This window comes from Colobus angolensis, unplaced genomic scaffold (assembly GCF_000951035.1).
Source record: "Colobus angolensis palliatus isolate OR3802 unplaced genomic scaffold, Cang.pa_1.0 Scaffold3, whole genome shotgun sequence".
Lineage (NCBI taxonomy): Eukaryota > Metazoa > Chordata > Mammalia > Primates > Cercopithecidae > Colobus > Colobus angolensis.
The window spans coordinates 18,140,846-18,159,604 of record NW_012116265.1 but is presented as its reverse complement, the minus strand read 5'-3'; the positions used below and the strand labels follow the sequence as shown (position 1 = coordinate 18,159,604).

Below are 18,759 nucleotides of genomic sequence, written 5' to 3'. Positions count from 1 at the left end.
AATTACATGGGGAGAAGAGCATGGTAAGAAATGAGACTAAAAAATTGGATGTCATTAGATTGTGAAGGGCTGTAAGAGGAGCCTGAGCTTTATTTTCTAGATAACTTCTAAGCAGATAAATGATATGATGAGATCTTGTTTTAGAAAGTAAATCGATCATGCTTGCATTGTGGGATAGTGAAACTAAAGGCAGGGGGTGAGTTAGGGACTGTTAGAATTGTCCAGAGCCAGGAAGATGAAGGCCTTGATCAGAGTAATGGCTTTAGGAATGGAGAGAATGGGATGGACTTAGTAAAATTTGCAAAGTAAAATTGATGAGACTAAGTTTTTCACATTTGGAAACTTGGTAGTGCCTTCGGTCAATATAAGGAACATAGGAGTTGGTTTCGTGATAAAAACAATGAGTTTGATTTAAGATGTAGTAAGGAAGTATTCTGGGCTGATGTCCAATAGACAGGTGAAAATACAGCTTTGTTGGTCAAGGTTGAACAGGATTGTATAGTTGATAGGTAAAGTCTTCAGAATGGGTAAGATCGTTCACAAAGTTATTTGGTTCGGCAAGGATAAAAAAGAGAGAATTGAGCCCTGGGGAATACCACTGTTCAATGGGTAAGTCAGTAAAAAGATCAAGAAGTAGCAGTTAGAGCAATAGACATAACATCGGAAAGGAGTAGTGTGGTAAAAGCTGCAGAATGAGCATTTCAGGTCTGTAGAGCCTCAAACAGCCCAAGTTAGATGAATAGTGAAAAGAGACTTCTGGATTTGTGACCTAGGGCCAGCTGAGTAGGTGGAAGAGCAGTTGTGAGCAGAGAAAGTAAGAAGCAAGTGTGAAGTAACTTTCTAAGGGTTTGGCAGTGAAAGGAAGGTAAGAATGCATCAGGGAGACAGCCAGCTAAAAGAAATGGATTTTTTTTTTCTTTTCTTTTGAAAAGAGGTTCTGGAGCTTGTTTATAGACTAAGAGGAAGGATTGCGGATAAGAGGATTAGAAATGCAGAAATGGATATATTGGTAGAGAAGAGTCCTAAAAGAAGGTGGGAAGAGGCCAAAGGAGGGAATATCTCTTCCTATAAGTCACAAAGAAAGTGCTATGGGATGAATGAAGTTGATAGAAGTTTAAGAGTGAGGAATTTTAGGCGTTTATGCATGAGAGTCTTTATTTCTAAATTAGAGACCAGTTCTTATACTGAAAGTCTGGATTGGAGTACCGTGGGATAGAGTTAAGATTTGCAACAGTGTCATGGAGAATAAGAATAGTGCTGTCAGTGGAGAATACACTAAACTCAGTCAGAAGACCTGGGCTCTGTCTGTTTTAGTGCTACCAACTTGCTGTGTGGTCATAGGCAAGTCAAAGAGAACTTCTGTAGGCCTCAGTTTCCTTTTCTGTCAATCCAAGGTATGGAGTTAGACAAGTGTTTTTTCAAACTTCTTCCTAGAGGGAAAAAATATTTCACTGAATTGAAAATAGAGCATTTGATAACCACTGGACTGTATTCTAAGGTCCTTTCCAGCAATAACATTCTGCTTAGTTGTTGTAGAAATAAATGATTTCTTCACGAATCTTGTGGCTCTCACTTTGAATGAGTAAACTGTTAAAATTGCAGGGTATGTTAGTGTCAATCAGTGGTTTTCAGATTGTGTTCCCTAAAGCTGCTCATTGTTCGGTGAAGTGTCTCAGAGGCTGCTTAGGGGTTTGGGGAAGGTCCACAGCCAGGGTTCAGAACTCTAAACATTGCCTCATTATTGTATATCTTATATACTGGGCATATGCGTAACCTTTTGTTTTTTAAAATTGGTTTCTTTGGTGTAAATCATTCTGGTTTTCATTCTTTCATCTTTTTGGGGGGTTTGTTGCAAGTGACCAGCTGAACAATGTGTCCAGTACCTTAGAGACAGTCTCAGAATTAACATTTGTGAGGTTTATAGAAATGGAAACCTCAGTACTTGTTCATTTGCTTTGCAACAGTGATTCACAACAAAACAATGATTGAAGTCTCAACTTACGAGCAGTAATCCCCTTATTTAAAAGATCTTCAAGTTTTCATATAAAGGGATCAATCAGTGGAATTGGATACTCTACTACATTCGAAGGTGTCTGAAACGTGTTATTGACACAAACTGATGATCTTTTAAATTTATTTTGACTTGAGAATAATTTGTTGTGGAGACAAAGCTTATAGGATTGGTTCAGGGCAAAGTGGTATATGCTCTCTGGGTAAACAAGAGTATAATTATTGTCTTTGAGGAACAGTTGAAAATCTCCATTTATGGCCAGGCATGGTGGCTCATACCTGTTATCCCAGTACTTTGGGAGGCTGAGGTGGGTGGATCACCTGAGTTTGAGACCAACCTGATCAACACAGTGAAACTCCATCTCTCCTAAAATACAAAAATTAGCTGGGCATGGTAGTGAGCACCTGTAATCTCAGCCACTTGGGAGGCTGAGGCGGGAGAATCGCTTGAACCTGGGAGGCAGAGGTTGCAGTGAACCGAGATCACGCCACTGCACTCCAGCCTGGGTGACAAGAGCAAAACTCTGTCTTAAAAGAAAAAAAAAGAAAATATAAATGTAAATGTATTATTTCAAAACCATATTATGCTCCCATAAAATCCATCCCTGCTAGTAACAAAGATCTAGCCTTATTCATAGTTCATATTCTGAAGCTCTTAGGTATTAAGCTCTCAAAAGCAAATCTACTCCCCAGCCTGACTCCCTTGCCCTCCAATTCTCCAACACACACGTGGAAGCTAGACTGGAGCCCTCTTATGATTTCCAGCTTACTCTATCCAAATCCTACCTCCTAACCTTGTGAAAACAGTCAGTAGAAAGCATTCAGTGATATTGCATGGGCGAGGATTGTAAACAAAGTTTGTATTGGGCCCTAATCTTCGGTGATATTATTTTGGCTACAGTGTCAGAAGGCCAATCAGCTGAAGTAACCAAAATCTTGCCTGAAAGAAAACAGATCTGCCATGAATAGCAGCTGAGGTGAAAATCATCAGTGTCTCTCTGGTACTTCTGTCTTCCAGACTATAGCTTGATCAGATTTCCTTGTTTCCAGCCTAGGCTACCAGGCAGAAAATAGCTGGGTTCTTTAATAATATTGCTGAGGTGCTTTTCACAAGACTTGAGGGTTTCTTTTGCCCACTGAATATCTGGCCTTGTCCTGCCTGGCCCATCAGTTTATCTATGCCAAACTCTGTTGGACCTCCCTCATTTGTTCTGGACTCCAGCCATTCCATCTTGTAGTTGAGAACAGTGTGGCCTTAAATTTGGCCTTAAGAGTTCCTTTATAGGATTTATCTATTTCCTGCTTTGGACACTTTTATATACTAGAAATATTAATTGCCATTGCAAAATCCACACTTTTGCACTAACTGATATGTTCTTAAGGACCTCCAAATGTAAAAAATAATTCTCATTAATACAATGGTTTTTGTGAAGATTCAATACTTCTCCTGTCTGTTCCCCCAAGAAAGTTGTTAAAAAGTTCAGAGAGGGTCAGGCACAGTGACTCAGGCCTGTATGTAATCCCAGCACTTTGGGAGGCCAAGGCAGGTGGATCACTTGAGGCCAGGAGTTCGAGACCAGTTTGGCCAACATGGTGAAACCCCGTCTCTACTAAAAATACAAAAATGAGCTGGGTGTGGTAGTGAACACCTGTAATTCCAGCTCCTCGGGTGGCTGAGGCACAAGAATCGCATGAATGCAGCAGGATGGAGGTTGCAGTGAGCCCAGATTCCGCCACTACATTGCAGCCTGGGTGACAGAATAAGACCCTGTCTCAAAAAAAAAAAAAAAAAAAAAATTCAAAGAGAAGGTTTTAGTAGGAAATTTAATTTTCTATTCTTGTTTTTTTCCCTCATGCTAATAATGAGAAAATAAATAGGATTCTTCATCTCTGATTCTTTTAATAGGAAATTGAAAAAAAAAACCCTCACGTACTACTTAGAAGGAATCCTTATTCACAGGCTGTAAGATGGGTTTCATATTTCTTAGCCATCATAATAGAAGGATCCTCAAAGGTCACTTTGAGAGAAGCAAGTACACATTTTGTAGGTTTACACTTCCATTGCATAACAGTATGCTGTTTTGGATTTCTCTAGCAAAGTGCAGGCCCGAATAGCATTCTCTGCCTATCTCCAGCATGTTCAAATTCGCCTGATGAAAGACAGTGGAGGTCAGACGTTCAGTGCCAGCTGGGCTGCCAAAGAGGATGAACAGATGGTGAGGCTCTTCTTATTGGAACTTTTTTACTTTCCCTTTTTCTTTCTTCTTTCTGCTTTTTTTTTTTTTTTTTTTTTCTGTTAAGGTAAAGTGCAATGTATTTTTCTGGTGAAAGAATTATTACATAAGAAAGTTTTTAGATTTCTTAATACTTCAACATGAAGCAAATCTTTGACCTGGAGCTATGTTCATTACACCATGTAGTGAAGGCATCAATGTATTTCACTTTGAAATGGAAATTGATTTCTCATTGGATGTGAAGCCTTGTGCAAAGCCCTGTAAAAGAATAACAATTTACAGTCTTTTCTCAAGCATCCTCACATATTATTATACTCTAGGTAGGCATTATTATCCCTATTTCACAGAAGAGCAAACAAAGACCTCGAGAAGCCAAAGTTCCACAGGTTGTACGTGATGAAACTGGAACTTAAACACAGATGTACATTACTTGCTCCTCCATTGGTTTCATGCATCGTAAAGCATTTATTTTCAGTCCTGAGGAGTCAAATTAGCTCTTTGAAAGTCATCACCTTATCATAGGCCCTGTCAGAATGCACCATCCTCCAAGTTGGTATTTTTTACTTTACTAGTTGTAACCTCGTAAGATTCTTAGATTGCTAGAATCAAACTTGCATAATCATTTTTACTGTATATCAGTCATTTGAGCATTCCTGGGATTCAGTATTCTAGGACAGTTTTGTATGTGTGAATCAGTATGATGGGGAGCTTTAAGCTGTTCGGTAAGGTCAGAGCTTATAGAAGAAGCCACGGCCCTTCAGTTTTTTTTTTTTTTTCAGATGGAGTCTTGCTCTGTCGCCCAGGCTGGAGTGCAGCTGCATTCTTTGTTCCGCTCAGTGGGGACCTTACTATAATTTTTAGTCCTCCACATACAAAAGGCAAGTCTTTATGCCAGGCTTATTGTAAAAACATGTTGGTTATCCCAGAAAACAACTTACGAATTTAAAGTAGCCAATGGAACCCAGAGATAAAACTTTGTGTGTTGTGAATAATCCTTCAGCCATCAGTGGAAAATGTTACCTCTGCTCTTTCCAAGTGGAAAATTGAAACTGTCTTTTTGAGAGTCAGTTCTTCTGCTCCACTGTGAAAAAAATAATGTTTTAATGTAACAGCTTAAACCACCCTATAGTAAAGACAGCAGAGTAGAACTATGAAATTCAACCCTCTGGTTATGAGGCTGTTTCATTTACGCTGGAGTGCATTGGCACCAAAGGACAATGAACCAGAATCAAATTCAAGAAGAAAAAATATAGTTTAAAAAAGAATAACCACTGCAGATGCTGGCTTGGAATTCACACAGTATTTCTTTGGGGCTTTCTATAAGAATATTGGGGATATCACTGCAAAACTTAATACCAGTTCTGTGAATTCTTTCTTGAAAATACATCTAGGCTGGGTGCAGTGGCTCATGCCTGTAATCCCAGCACTTTGGGAGGCTGAGGCAGGTGGATCAGTTGAGGTCAGGAGTTCGAAACCAGCCTGGCCAACATGGTGAAATTCCATCTCTACTAAAACACAAAAAAGTTAGCTGGGTGTGGTAGTGCGCACCTGTAGTCCCAGCTACTCGGGAGGCTGAGGCAGGGGAATCACTTGACCCTGGGAGGCAGAGGTTGCAGTGAGCCGAGATCACACTACTGCACTTCAGCCTGGGTGACAGAGCAAGATTTCGTCTCAAAAAAAAAAAAAAGATATATGTGTATGTGTGTGTGTGTGTGTGTGTGTGTGTGTGTGTGTGTGTGTATGTATATAAAGAGAGAGAGAGGAGAGAGAGAGAGAGAGAGAGACAGACAGACAGAGAGAGAGAGAGAGAGAGAGAGAGCGCGCGCAAGCCCTAGTCTTGCTTTTGAGGAAGGTAGATGTAGAGCTGGCCTCTCTGCTCCAGCTTAGGTTAGAGATTCCTTATCTCATAACTCACAGAAGGCACCTCAACAGAATGTCCCCAGATCTATCATCTGAAGGCAGTTTTATTGTGGTTTTTGGACAACAACATCTTTAAGGCTCTTGGCCTTATAAAATCTCTCTTTGAAACATTTATGATTTTATCAGTAATCTGATTGGTATCTGTTCAGATTTCAAAATCCTTTGCCTCCATCTTCAGTGAGATGTATTCTTTCTTTCCCTTAGTAATTTTCCACTGTGCCCTCCTTGACAACCCCCAACTCTAAAAGCTCCCTTATCCTTCAGGAAGAAAAAAAGCTATTACCTTTCAAACTACTGTGATAGTTCTTTCTTTGCCTTAATCAGGACACTTTTAAAGTCATTAGTTTCTACTCTTCACGTATATTTTTCATTATCCATGCATTTTCTTAATGTCTTCTTGTACTCTCTTTATTAAAACTGTTTCCTTGAAATTATCCCTCAGTGGTCAGATCCAAGGCCTTGTCTTTGTAGTGAGCCTTTCCAGATCCAGCCTCTTGGAAGCATTTGACATGGAACCCTTTCTTCAGTTGGCCTCCATGACACTGTTTTCTCTTAATTTTCTTCTTTTTTGAAATGGAATCCTGCTTTGTTGCCCAGGCTGGAGTGCAGTGGCGTGATCTTGGCTCAGTGCAACCTCCGCCTCCTGGGTTCAATTGATTCTCATACCTCAGCCTCCCGAGTAGCGGAGATTACAGGTGTGTGCCACCACATCCGGCTAATTTTTGTATTTTTTGTAGAAATGGGATTTTGCCATGTTGGCCAGGCTGATCTCGAACTCCTGACCTCAAGTGATCTGCCCACCTCAGCTTCCCAAAGTGCTAGAATTACAGGTGTGAGCCACCATGCCCAGCCTATTTTCTCCTGGTTTTCTATGTTTCTGATGTTTCTAACCTGTTTTTTTTTTTTTCCTGATTCTTCCTCATCTTTTCTATCTCTAAATATGAATATTTCTGTATTCTCTGTCTTCTCACCTTTGATACTTTCATCTACTTCCACAGTTTTGGTTTCTACTACCTGTCTTTGAATGCTACCTTTCCCTAAATAGTACTGTTTGTGTATGTACTATGGTGCTTTTACAACTACTACTGTATTACATAGTTATTTACATACATACTTGATTTAAATTTTCTGATTGCCAGCTTATTGAGGGAAGGGAATAAGTTTCTTTCGTTTTTGTTTTGTCTTTCTGTATCCTTTTTATATCTAACCTGTTTGCTCTGGGTCTTGTTTGTTGAAATGTGTAATATACGTCTTATTACATCTCTGTTATATAATCCCCTTGTAGCTTGTCTTCTGTTGCTTAGCACCATCCCTCCTTTTCTTTTCTCCCATGACTCTTTAACTTATAGGAGCTGGTTGTTCGTTTCCTCAAACGAGCATCAAATAACCTCCAGCATTCACTGAGGATGGTATTACCCAGCCGACGATTGACACTTCTGGAACGCAGAAGAATCCTGGCCCACCAGCTGGGTGACTTTATCATTGTATACAACAAGGTAAGTCTTTTATCTGTTAGTCTTGTGCTTTGGATTGCCATACACAGTCAGAAACAGACTGGATAGAAGCCTCTGTCCAGCTGGATGGAGACCTTCTTCTTCTGTTCTCTGTCATCACCATCCCTTGTGTATTACTGTTAGGGGAAGCAGGACCCCACACCTTAACCCAGCTGGTCTGAAAAACTATGTATTAATTACTTCTGAAGGCCCAGTGGCCATAGATAATTCTTAATTCTGAAAGGCATATTCCATTTGAGCAGGGAGATGAATCCTAGGCTGTGTGAGTCTGCACGGTTGTTAGTTCCTGTAGAAAGTGGCAAATTGACCATTTGAGAACAAATGTGAGCTGTGGATTGAATACGATGACATATTCTTTCTTGAGCAAGTTATACTTTCATCTTTAAAACATTTTATACAGTAACAGAATTTTACAGTAAAGCCCAAGAAATACACTATTTAGTTAGAATATTTTACAAAGCATTCTATATCCCGGGATCTCAGAATGCATTAAAAATATCATTTTGGGTGTTTGTGTTTGGGAGGTTGGTCAGTTTGCAGAAGGAAAAGCTGACAGAAATTTAAATGGCTTTTCTAAAGTTGCATGGAATTGTTAGTAGAATATCAGTGCACCAAACTCATAGCCACAATTTACTCCAGATCTGTTGAGAATTTTGTTATGTCTTATGTAAGTGAAGAATTTATTCAATATGGTACTCTTATACCTTCCAAGATCTGTCTTTCCTAATTGGAACAAAATACTGTGTCTGTTGTCATATTGTTAAAGCTACAAGAGTGATCGTAGATATCTAAGCTACTATAAAAAGCTCTTTAATCAATGTGCTGTGTAAGTAGAAAGTAAAAACATGATTAAAATTTACGTTCATTCTGCAACTTTTACTTGGGAATTTCAGTGTTTTACAAAATCATGGCCAAAAGTAATATATCAAATTTATAGGTCGCAAAAGTACATACAAGAATTAACTGTCTTTATTATAAGGACAGATTAACTCAAGGCTATTGAAAGTACATGATGAAGTGCATATTTATTAGGAGTCAGTTTTATCTTGTTTTTCTGTGGGGTTTGGGCACTGGGTAGGAAACAGAACAAATGGCTGAAAAGAAATCAAAGAAGAAAGTTGAAGAAGAGGAGGATGGGGTGAATATGGAAAACTTTCAGGAGTTCATCAGACAAGCAAGGTAGAAGACATTCTTGATTAATAAAAGCTGTCTTATTCCATCTTCCATATTGCTTATTGAATACCAGCATTCCTTTGTTTCTGACACATGGACGTGAATGAAATCACTCTTAAAGCCGGGCACAACTCTTAAAGCCGGGCACAATGGCACACCGCTTTAGTTCTAGTTACTTGGGAGCCTGAGGCAGGAGGATTGCTTGAGCCCAGGAATTCAAGGCCAGCTTGGGCAACATAGTAAGACCCTGTCTCTAAATGAAGAAAAAAGAAATCATTCTCAGAAGGAAAAAAAATTTTATAGACTTGGCCTCTCCATATCTTAGCCAATTATGTTGCTGTTTTCATGGCTTCAGTTATCAAAACATTACTGCTGGGTAGCAGGGCTGTAGTTCTAGACAGGCTTCACAGTACACATCTCTTGAAGTCACAAGAGAGCCCTTTGGAAAGTTGAAGTTAGAGGCATCTCATATTTACTGGGTCTGAATTTATCCCTGACCTACTCATGGAGTGGAAATGACCAAATTTTGCCTACATTGAATAGGTTGAGGAATTTGCAATTTCTCCACTCTGTAAGGGTTACACCTAATTTATATAAAATAGAACAAGTTCTTCATGCTTAGGGTTAGCCTTTAGAGATGGAAAATCTCGATGTTCATCTCTCTATCTTGATAAAAGTCAGCCAGGCCATTTTGTCCATTTATGTTGGCTTACAAAGGAAGAGATAACAAAGGCACTTAATTTTACATCTTGTAAAACTTACACTGGAGGAATTTTTTCTAAATAGAGAGATGTACAAAACCATTAAAATAAAATAGGATGAAAAAACCATAAACCCCATTACTTAGGCTTCAACTGTCAAAGTCACAAATAGGGAGAAAATCAGTAGAAAATCTACCCTATGTTGATTTGTGAAGTTAAATGAGGTACGGGTAGGGGCTTACCAATCACCAGCATAATATGATCTTTGTTTAATACCTTTTTCAGACCTCACTATCATACGCTTTACAGCAAACAAATATATCATTTTGTAGGAGTCCATAATTGTATGATGTTACTTGTTGACATTTTTGAGTCTTAAGTAATATGATTGATAAAACAGGTATAGAAACAGTTTCTCTCATCAACATTATGAAAACAGAAAAGGATTTAAAAAAGAAAAGATTGTGTCTAGAAAATACCTCTACTTTTTAAAGCTAAAAGATAATTTTCAGGTTTATCCTAAGGATCTTCAAAATCCCTAAAATATATATTTAAAAAAACACAGACTTTAAAAGAACACTATTTCCCAAGCAGGTCTAACTGGATACTAAAAATGAATTATACGTACTGTTAACTAATTCTATACATTTGGAAATAAAATGCATTGGAACATAATTACTTCTGATTGTGGATTAGGTGTTGATTTTTGGGAAATAATGTGGTAAAGTTCTTCTTTTATTAAGTTTGGTTTGAGTACATGGATGCTTTTCAGGGCTGGTAAATTCAAATACCTGCCAGAGTCAGACAGGAAAACATAAATTATGAAGTGGGCAAAGGATGAGACAGATATAAAGCAGCTTGTATTTTGACCAGCCATAACCTTTGCCTTTCAGTATTCTGTGAAGGGCCAAATAAAACACACTGACAGGCAGAGGTTTGCAACCTCAGCTGTAGATCTTTGATAGTTACTTGAGAACTTATCTTGCGGCATTAGGCTACTTTGGAGACTTTGGGGTTTACGCTGAGATTCATAAAGGTGGTTTCTAGGTTCTGGTTAGAGTGTGTTTTCTGAAGATGGGATATAGGTTCTCTGTGATAATGCAGGCATACTTCACTTAATAGCCGCTTTTCTAGAACATAGCCAAGCTTCAAGAAAAAGAAAAGAAAAAGGCCATTGAGAAGCTGCTACAGATGTTAAAGTCCACGTGTGTGATATGTTCACTAGAAGAATCCACTGGCCCCTCATCTGTTTTCTTATACTTTCTATTTTGTGGCTATTCATAAAGAACATATAATTTCAGTAATTTGAAGTGATTTAGAGATGATCTACCTTAGCCTCGTGCATTATATAGATGGTTAGGGAATTCTATGGTTATTGGTGGATTTCCTTATTTCTGACATGGGCAATGAAAATGACAAGTGGCTCTTTAAGTGAAGATACTTCAGTTATCTAGAAGTGAGCTGAACAAACTGTAAAGGGCCAGATAATAAACATTTCAGACTCCATGGGCTACATATGGGTGGTGGTGGTGGTGGTTCTTGTTGTAGTTGTTGTTTTGCATACTCTTTAAACATATTTTTTAAAATTTTTGGCTGGGGACCATAAAAACAAGTCGCTGGGCAGGTTTAGCCCACAGTGTGTAGTTAGTTGCCGCCTGTTCTCAAACGTGGCTGTCCAATAGAACTTTTTGTGGGTGACTACTGAACACTTGAAGTGTGGCTAGTTTACGGAAAAGGATCTTTAATTTAATTTAATTTGAATTTAAATAGTCACATATGACTGACTAGTGGCTACCGTATTAGACAGTGTAGATCTAGAAAATTCACTGTGGGATGAATAAAACCTTATGCTTTAAATTTTGTAGATTGCTTTCATTTATATTTTATTTTAACCACCTATTAATAGGGAATTTTCAGCTTGTGCTTTTCATTTTTCCCTTTTCCAGCTTGCTCTGTTTTCATAATAAAATCTGGTGGAAAGATTTTCCAGAATAGCTTCCTGTCTGACCATACTTTTTCTCCTCATTTCAGTGAGGCTGAACTGGAGGAGGTGTTGACTTTTTATACCCAAAAGAACAAGTCTGCTAGTGTCTTCCTGGGGACTCACTCTAAAAGTTCTAAGAACAACAACAGTTATTCTGATAGTGGGGCAAAAGGTGGTAAGTATGCTGGTTAATTAATGAAAAATAAGAAGAACAAGTGAGGAAATGAGAAATGCAAAGGAGAATGAGGAATAATGTGTTGGCTAAGCACTAATAGTCTCCAAGGTAATGAGACTTTGCAGCGTGGGGAGGGGGTGGAGAATGGGGGACAGTACTTTTTGTCCTAAAAGCAGAAGAGGGGCATGGTCTGATTTTTTTTTCATGGCAATTAACAACAGAGAGCTTTTCAAGAAAAGCTAATAATAGCTGATATTTAGTGAACACTTATCTTTCTATCTGCTGGACATGGTCTTATTTTTTACTTCCCAAAACCACGTAGAGTGGGCACTACTACAAAACCTCTTTACAGATGAGAAAATAAGCTAAAAGAGACTCAGTAACTTGCCCAAGGCTATTCTTTTTTGTGCAGGGACAAGGAATTTGATCCATAGTCTGCCTGACTCAAAGTTTGTGCTCTTAATATACTCTTCTATCTCTCTTAATGATTATTTCTGACGCTTGACAAGTTTGTTACTTTCTGTAACTTAACATCATTGGCATTTTGGACAGGAGAATTCTTTGTTGTGTCGGGCTGTTCCATACCTGGTGGGATGTCTATTATACTTGGTTCCAAGCCTGACATGCCATTAGCTTTCCTCAGCTATTGTTATAATCCAGAATGCCCCTACATGTTTCTAAAACTTCTTACTGCTGGGGAATTCCATGGTTGGGGATTTTGGAATTGAGTATGAACGTGGCTGTCTGGCTCACGTCACCATGATTAAAAAAAAAAAAAAAAATAGCAGTGACATTCTGTTATAAACAAAGCTCTGCTTTAAATGTAAAATTAACTTAAAACCTAGATGGAAACCTAAGGCTTAGGTAATCAACCTACTGATTTTGTTAGTGTGCTAAGTACTAGATTCCAAGATGGAGACTTCTTCCCTGCTCTTGAGGTTATGATAACCTAATGTGGAAATAGCCAGGAAGATTGGTCATTTACGGGCGCGGTGGCTCAAGCCTGTAATCCTAGCACTTTGGGAGGCCGAGACGGGCGGATCACAAGGTCAGGAGATGGAGACCATCCTGGCTAACATGGTGAAACCCCGTCTCTACTAAAAAATACAAAAAACTAGCCGGGCGAGATGGCGGGCGCCTGTAGTCCCAGCTACTCAGGAGGCTGAGGCAGGAGAATGGCGTGAACCCGGGAGGCGGAGCTTGCAGTGAGCCAGGATCCGGCCACTACACTCGAGCCTGGGTGACAGAGCGAGACTCCATCTCAAAAAAAAAAAAAAAAAAAAGTGGACTGAATTTTCCTAAAGAAACAGTGTTGATGTTTTAAAAACTGGTTTGGTTCCTAGGCCAATCCACATGAGCTTGTTTAACTGACTGTATAATTGAATTATCGTATTACTGGAATTCCTGAATCCAGCCCTTTTCTTTGAGTTTTTCTAACTTCATTCACCTGTTCATTCATTCCTTCTATACTTCTTTTTTTTACTTAGCACCTATTATGTGTTAAGCACTTTCATGGTTGCTAGGATACAATGACCAGGACTGTTACAGTCTTTAACTTTATAAAGTTTATTGTCTGGTAGATAAATTCGGGTGAGTGAATAGAAGAAGAAAGCTGGCAGAAGCTCTGAAAAGCTCCTATAAGAGTTTTGGCTAAGGGAGACAAAGGAATTCTTGTAATAAGGTTGGAATAGAGAAAAGTGTGCTAATTTGGGGAGGTAGGGGCCTAGATGGACATTCATCTAGTAACTTCTCTCCTGGCAGTAACGTGGAAGCCCTAACAGCATGTGGTGGCAACATCTTTTGTACTGATAGGTCATTCAAATTTCTAGGGTTTGTGTTTTAAGGACTACCTTTACATAAGATCCATACCTGTGCAAACCTATTAAGGATAACTAGGGGGTAGTAGGAAGGTTCAGTCAAGGAAACAACATTATGACATTTGATAGTATAGTATCTGGACTCATTTCAAACATGAACAAATGAGTGTGTGACAGTGTTACCACTGCTATTGGTGATGGAGGGGAGAAAATTCATATGTCTTTATTCTTTCACTCTGAAAGATGATGTATAAAATGGCCTTTCTTAAGTTTTTGTATGATTCTAGCCCTTGACAAAGATTTTGGAGTATTTTTATATATAATTAGCTCTGGCTATTCTGTTTCAAAATTCTGTAGTGGAGAAAAAATTAGTTATTAATGTCAAAATTGATTAGAGTGATACTATTATTGAATATACTGATCAGCCTATCTCCAGTAAAACTGAAGAGTTTAAGAGACAGAGCCATCGTAGTATCCAGGTATTACGCCAAGAAATAGTGGGACCGCTCTTGCTGTCTCGGGGTAGCTTCGCTGCTCCATACATATTATAACTTCTTGGCGCCAGGGGCTACCACCAACCAACGTGATCTCTTAGAACCCTCTGTCTGAATTCCTGGCATAAGCATCTGACCGCCCTTATTATTATTTTTCCAGGTAAGCCCTAGCTTGTTGGCTGTCTGTGGATGGCTGCCCTGGGTTTAGGTACCTTTCCCTGGTTCCGTTAACTGTAGCTGGGATTGGGAATAGCTGGGAATCATTTAATTGGTTGCCCACTCCATAGGGCTGTGGGTGTTTCCATCTTTGGAAAAATGTGATGAGATGTGCTATGTTTCCCAGCATTGATTAGCAGTTGTGTTATATTTTTGGATATAAAATTATGTATAGAACAACGGACTTGCAATTGATTTTAAGAGAGTCCAAGCTCAGTATTTCTTATTTCAGATCACCCTGAGACTATAATGGAAGAAGTGAAAATAAAGCCGCCTAAACAGCAACAGACAACAGAGATTCATTCTGATAAATTATCTCGTGAGTGATTTCAAACCTACCTAGATTTGCTGCTCTCTGATAATTCCCTAAAAGAAGAAAATAGTCATCAGATAAATATTTCTAAAGCATGGAACATTACCTCAAAGAAATATTTTTCTTTGTTTTTCCTTTTCCCTTAGAATTTTCTCTTATCTATTGATAAGCTGTTTTCCTTCCAAAGACTTTTTCATTTTCTTAAGCTTAGAAATTCTGAGTTTAGAAATTCTAATTTCTGAGTGAGAAATTAGAAAAAATTCTTTTTTCCTAGAAGCGTGAAGAGAAGGGGGAGAGGAATTAGCTCTTACTAGTGGAGACTTCATCTTGATGTCCTAACGTGTAAAACATGCCTGCTCTGTTTCATAGTGGTAGTCCCAACTCCAGCTTTTAGAAAGGAATAAAAGTAAATTCCTATTTCTGTTGCCAGGTTGTTTCTGGTAGGCAAAAATCATTAAGTTTATGATGAATACTCATTAAAGTCTGTATTTTTCATGATTTCTGTTTCGTGCCATGATTATTGTGATGTTTATGTTTTAAAAATATTTGTTTTATAGAGATTGTATGTTTGTTTTTTCTAAAATGATGTCTTGTTTTGTTTTTAATAGGATTTACCACTTCAGCAGAAAAAGAGGCAAAATTAGTTTATACCAATTCTTCCTCTGCTCCCTTCTCTGGTCCTACTGCTACTCTGCAGAAAATTCCCAACACCCATTTGTCATCTGTTACAACCTCTGACCTCTCTCCAGGGCCTGGCCACCATTCTTCTTTATCTCAGATTCCTTCAGCTATCCCCAGCATGCCTCACCAGCCAACAATTTTACTGAACACAGTCTCTGCCAGTGCTTCTCCCTCCCTACATCCTGGGACACACAACATCCCAAGCCCTGCTGGCCTGCCTCGCTGTCGATCAGGAAGTCACACCATTGGCTCCTTTTCTTCCTTCCAAAGTGCTGCACAAATCTATAGCCAGAAACTGTCTCGTCCCTCTTCAGCAAAAGTAGGTGAGTGAGAGAACGAAAGACGGTCCACAATGTGAGCTCCTCCCCAGCCCCAATAAAGAAAGAATGTCATCTCTTCCCTTTGCCTTTTTTTAAATTTTGAAATGGAAAGGGACACACACTGCATTGTTCTGACGTGACTAAAGAAGGCTTGCATCGCATCCAGTAGCATGCATTCATTGACGCAAGAGGAAACAGGACTTCTTTTAGGTACTGGAGATAAAGAGATGAATCTGACAAGGCTTCTGTTCACGAGGAGCCTACAGCCTAGTCGAGAGATTTCCTGTCACAGTTAACCATAGACCTATGAGTGTGCTGTGTGCATTCTCGGTGCTTCAAATAGTTATTCCCAACATCAGACAAGTTAGTTTTTAAGACAAGAATGACTTGAATAAATAACCAAAGAATTCTTAGAATAGGATATATCATTTTAACTGAAATAGACCTATATTGTCAAATTTGTCCTCCATTTTTTAATAACAGCTTTATTGAGATATAATTTACATTCCATCAAATTCACCCTTTTAAAGTGTACAATTCAGTGGGTTTTTTTTTTAATATATTCACAGACTTGCTCAATCAACACCACTATCTAATTTTAGAACATTTTCATCATCTCCAAAAGAAACCCCTTACCTGTTAGCAGCCACTGTCTGTTTCTTCCTCCCCTTAGCCCCTGGAAACCACTGATCTACTTCTCTGTTTTTACAGATTTGTCCATTCTGGACATTTTTATATAAGTAAAATCATATAATAGGTGGTCTTTTGTGAATGGCTACTTTCTATTCTGGACATTTTATATAAGTAAAATCATAATAGGTGGTGTTTTGTGAATGGCTGCTTTCACTTAGCATAATGTTTTTCAGGTTCATCCACGTTGTAGCATGAACTTCATTCCCTTTATGGCTGAATAATATTCCATTGTATGGATATGCCACAATTTGTTTAGCCATTAGTCAGTTGACAGGCATTTGATTTGTTTATACCTTTTGGCCATTATGAATAATGCTGCTATGAACATTTGTTTGTAAGTTTTTGTGTGGACATATGTTTTTATTTCTCTTGAGTGTATAGCTAGAGTGGAATTGTTGGTTCATATGATAACTTGCTGTATTTCCTCTTTTTGAGGAACTTGTAAACTGTTTTCCAAAGTGACTTTGCCCTTTTACTAACAGCAATGTTTGAGGGTTCCAGTTTCTCCATGTCCTTGCCATTACTATGAGTTGTCTCTGTTTTTGATTTTCACATCCTAATGGGTATGAAATAGTATCTCTTTTTTGTGGTCATGATTTGCATTTACCTAATGGCTAATGATGCTGAATATCTTTTCATTTGCTTATTGGGTATTTTTATATCTTCTTTGGAAGAATGTCTTTTAAATTCTTTGCCCTTTCAAAAATTGGTATGTTTTTGTTTTTATTGTTGAATGTAAGTGTTCTTTATATACTCTGGATAAGAGCCCTTTGTCAGATAGGATTTAGAAATACTTTTTCCCTACTTGATGGTTACCTTTTTACTTTCTTGAAGCACAAAGAATTTTAGATTTTAATAATGTCCAATTTATCTGTTTTTTTTCTGTTGTCAACTTGTGATTTTTTAAATCTTATCTGGAATACTATTGCCTAATCAAGTGTCACAGAGATTTCCTCCTTTTTTTTTTTAGATGGGTTGTTGCTCTGCCGCCAGGCTGGAGTGCAGTGGCATCATCTCGGCTCACTGCAACCTCCGCCTCCAGGTTCAAGCAATTATCTTGCCTCAGCCTCCTGAGTAGCTGGGACTACAGGCTCAGTTAATTTTTGTAGTTTTTAGTAGAGGCGGGGTTTCACCATGTTGGCCAGGATGGTCTCGATCTCTTGACCTTGTGATCCGCCCACCTTGGCCTCCCCAAAGTGTTGGGATTGCAGGCGTGAGCCACTGTGCCCAGCCCCAATTATGTTTTATAGTTTAGGCTCTTACACTTAGGTCTTTTGTCCATTTTGAGTTAATTTTTCTGTATGGTATAATGTAAGGGTCTAACTTCATTCTTCTGCATGTGGATATTCAGTTATATCAGCATCATTTGTGGAAAAGAGTATTGTTTCCCCATGGGATTGTCTTGGCACTCTTCTCAAAAATCAATTAATTATAAATGTAAAGGTTTATTTTTAAGGCCTCAGTTTTATTCCATTGACCTATAAGTCTGACCTTATGCCAATATCACGTTGTCTTTATTGCTACAGCATTAGAGTAAGTTTTGAAATCACCAAGGATGATTGTTCCAACTTCACTCTTCTTTTTCAAGATTGTTTAGGCTGTTCTGGATCCCTTGCATTTTCATATGAATTTTAGGATCAGCTTGTCAATTTCCTCAAGAAAAGGCAGATGGGATTTTGATAGGATTATTATCTGTGGATCAATGTGGGGAGTATCTTAACATCAGTCAAGATTTAAACACTAGTAATAGCTATGTTAAGGTGAGTTACAGCTAAGACATGTTTTATAAATAGCCAGTCTATATTTCTTAATACCTGATTTCAAATGAAATGGATATTTTAATAGACAGCTTGAGTCAGAGATATTAAATGATCCGCTTTAATAAGTCATAAATATGACTATATGCATATGTATATATCTCTGTTAATTCTGGGTAATCATCATTGTTGTGATTTAATTTTCTAAAATCAGTAATTATAATGATCAGTAATGTTCTGGTTTGAACTGTTTTTTCCCCATGTAAGAAATTCAGTAAGATCAATGTCTTCAGTGGCTTGTGTTATCAGAAAAACTTTTTCAAAACCCTCCCTTTTGATCCTTTCCAAGAAAAGTATAGGGAGCAAAAGAAGTTGGTCAGTTCATAAATATTTTCTGATATCTGTTGTGATTTCTTTTTTGACTCTTGGATTATTTATAAATATATTATTTAATTTTCAGGTAGTTGGGATTCTTTATTTTTATAATTGGTTTGTAGCTTGTTTCCACTGTAGTCAGAGAACATATTCTGAATGGATTAAACAGTAGTAGACGGCAATATACGGACAAAAATATGTAATTTACAACAGCCTGTAATTGATTGGAGTTAAATTTTTCTGTGGTAATTGAATGCTTTTGGAATAAGAGTAAGATTTTATTTTACTACAGACTTTTTAAAGTTAAATATGCAGCATCAAATTTCAAAGGTCATCACTAAAAGAATAAAAGTATAAATTCTTTTTTTTTTTTTTTTTTTTT

General features: G+C 38.1%; 1 protein-coding gene across 3 annotated transcripts in view; it reads left to right on the top strand.

Moving 5' to 3' along the window:
• The window catches only part of TTLL5 (tubulin tyrosine ligase-like family member 5), a 306,711-nt gene that overhangs the window by 104,066 nt on the left and 183,886 nt on the right, over positions 1 to 18,759 (top strand). For all 3 annotated transcript variants that reach the window (XM_011949527.1, XM_011949526.1, XM_011949528.1), the window contains 6 exons: positions 4,106 to 4,226; positions 7,514 to 7,660; positions 8,757 to 8,857; positions 11,584 to 11,711; positions 14,471 to 14,557; positions 15,160 to 15,555. In XM_011949527.1, the coding sequence (XP_011804917.1) occupies positions 4,106 to 4,226; positions 7,514 to 7,660; positions 8,757 to 8,857; positions 11,584 to 11,711; positions 14,471 to 14,557; positions 15,160 to 15,555 (980 nt within the window). The remainder of the gene's footprint in view (positions 1 to 4,105; positions 4,227 to 7,513; positions 7,661 to 8,756; positions 8,858 to 11,583; positions 11,712 to 14,470; positions 14,558 to 15,159; positions 15,556 to 18,759) is intronic.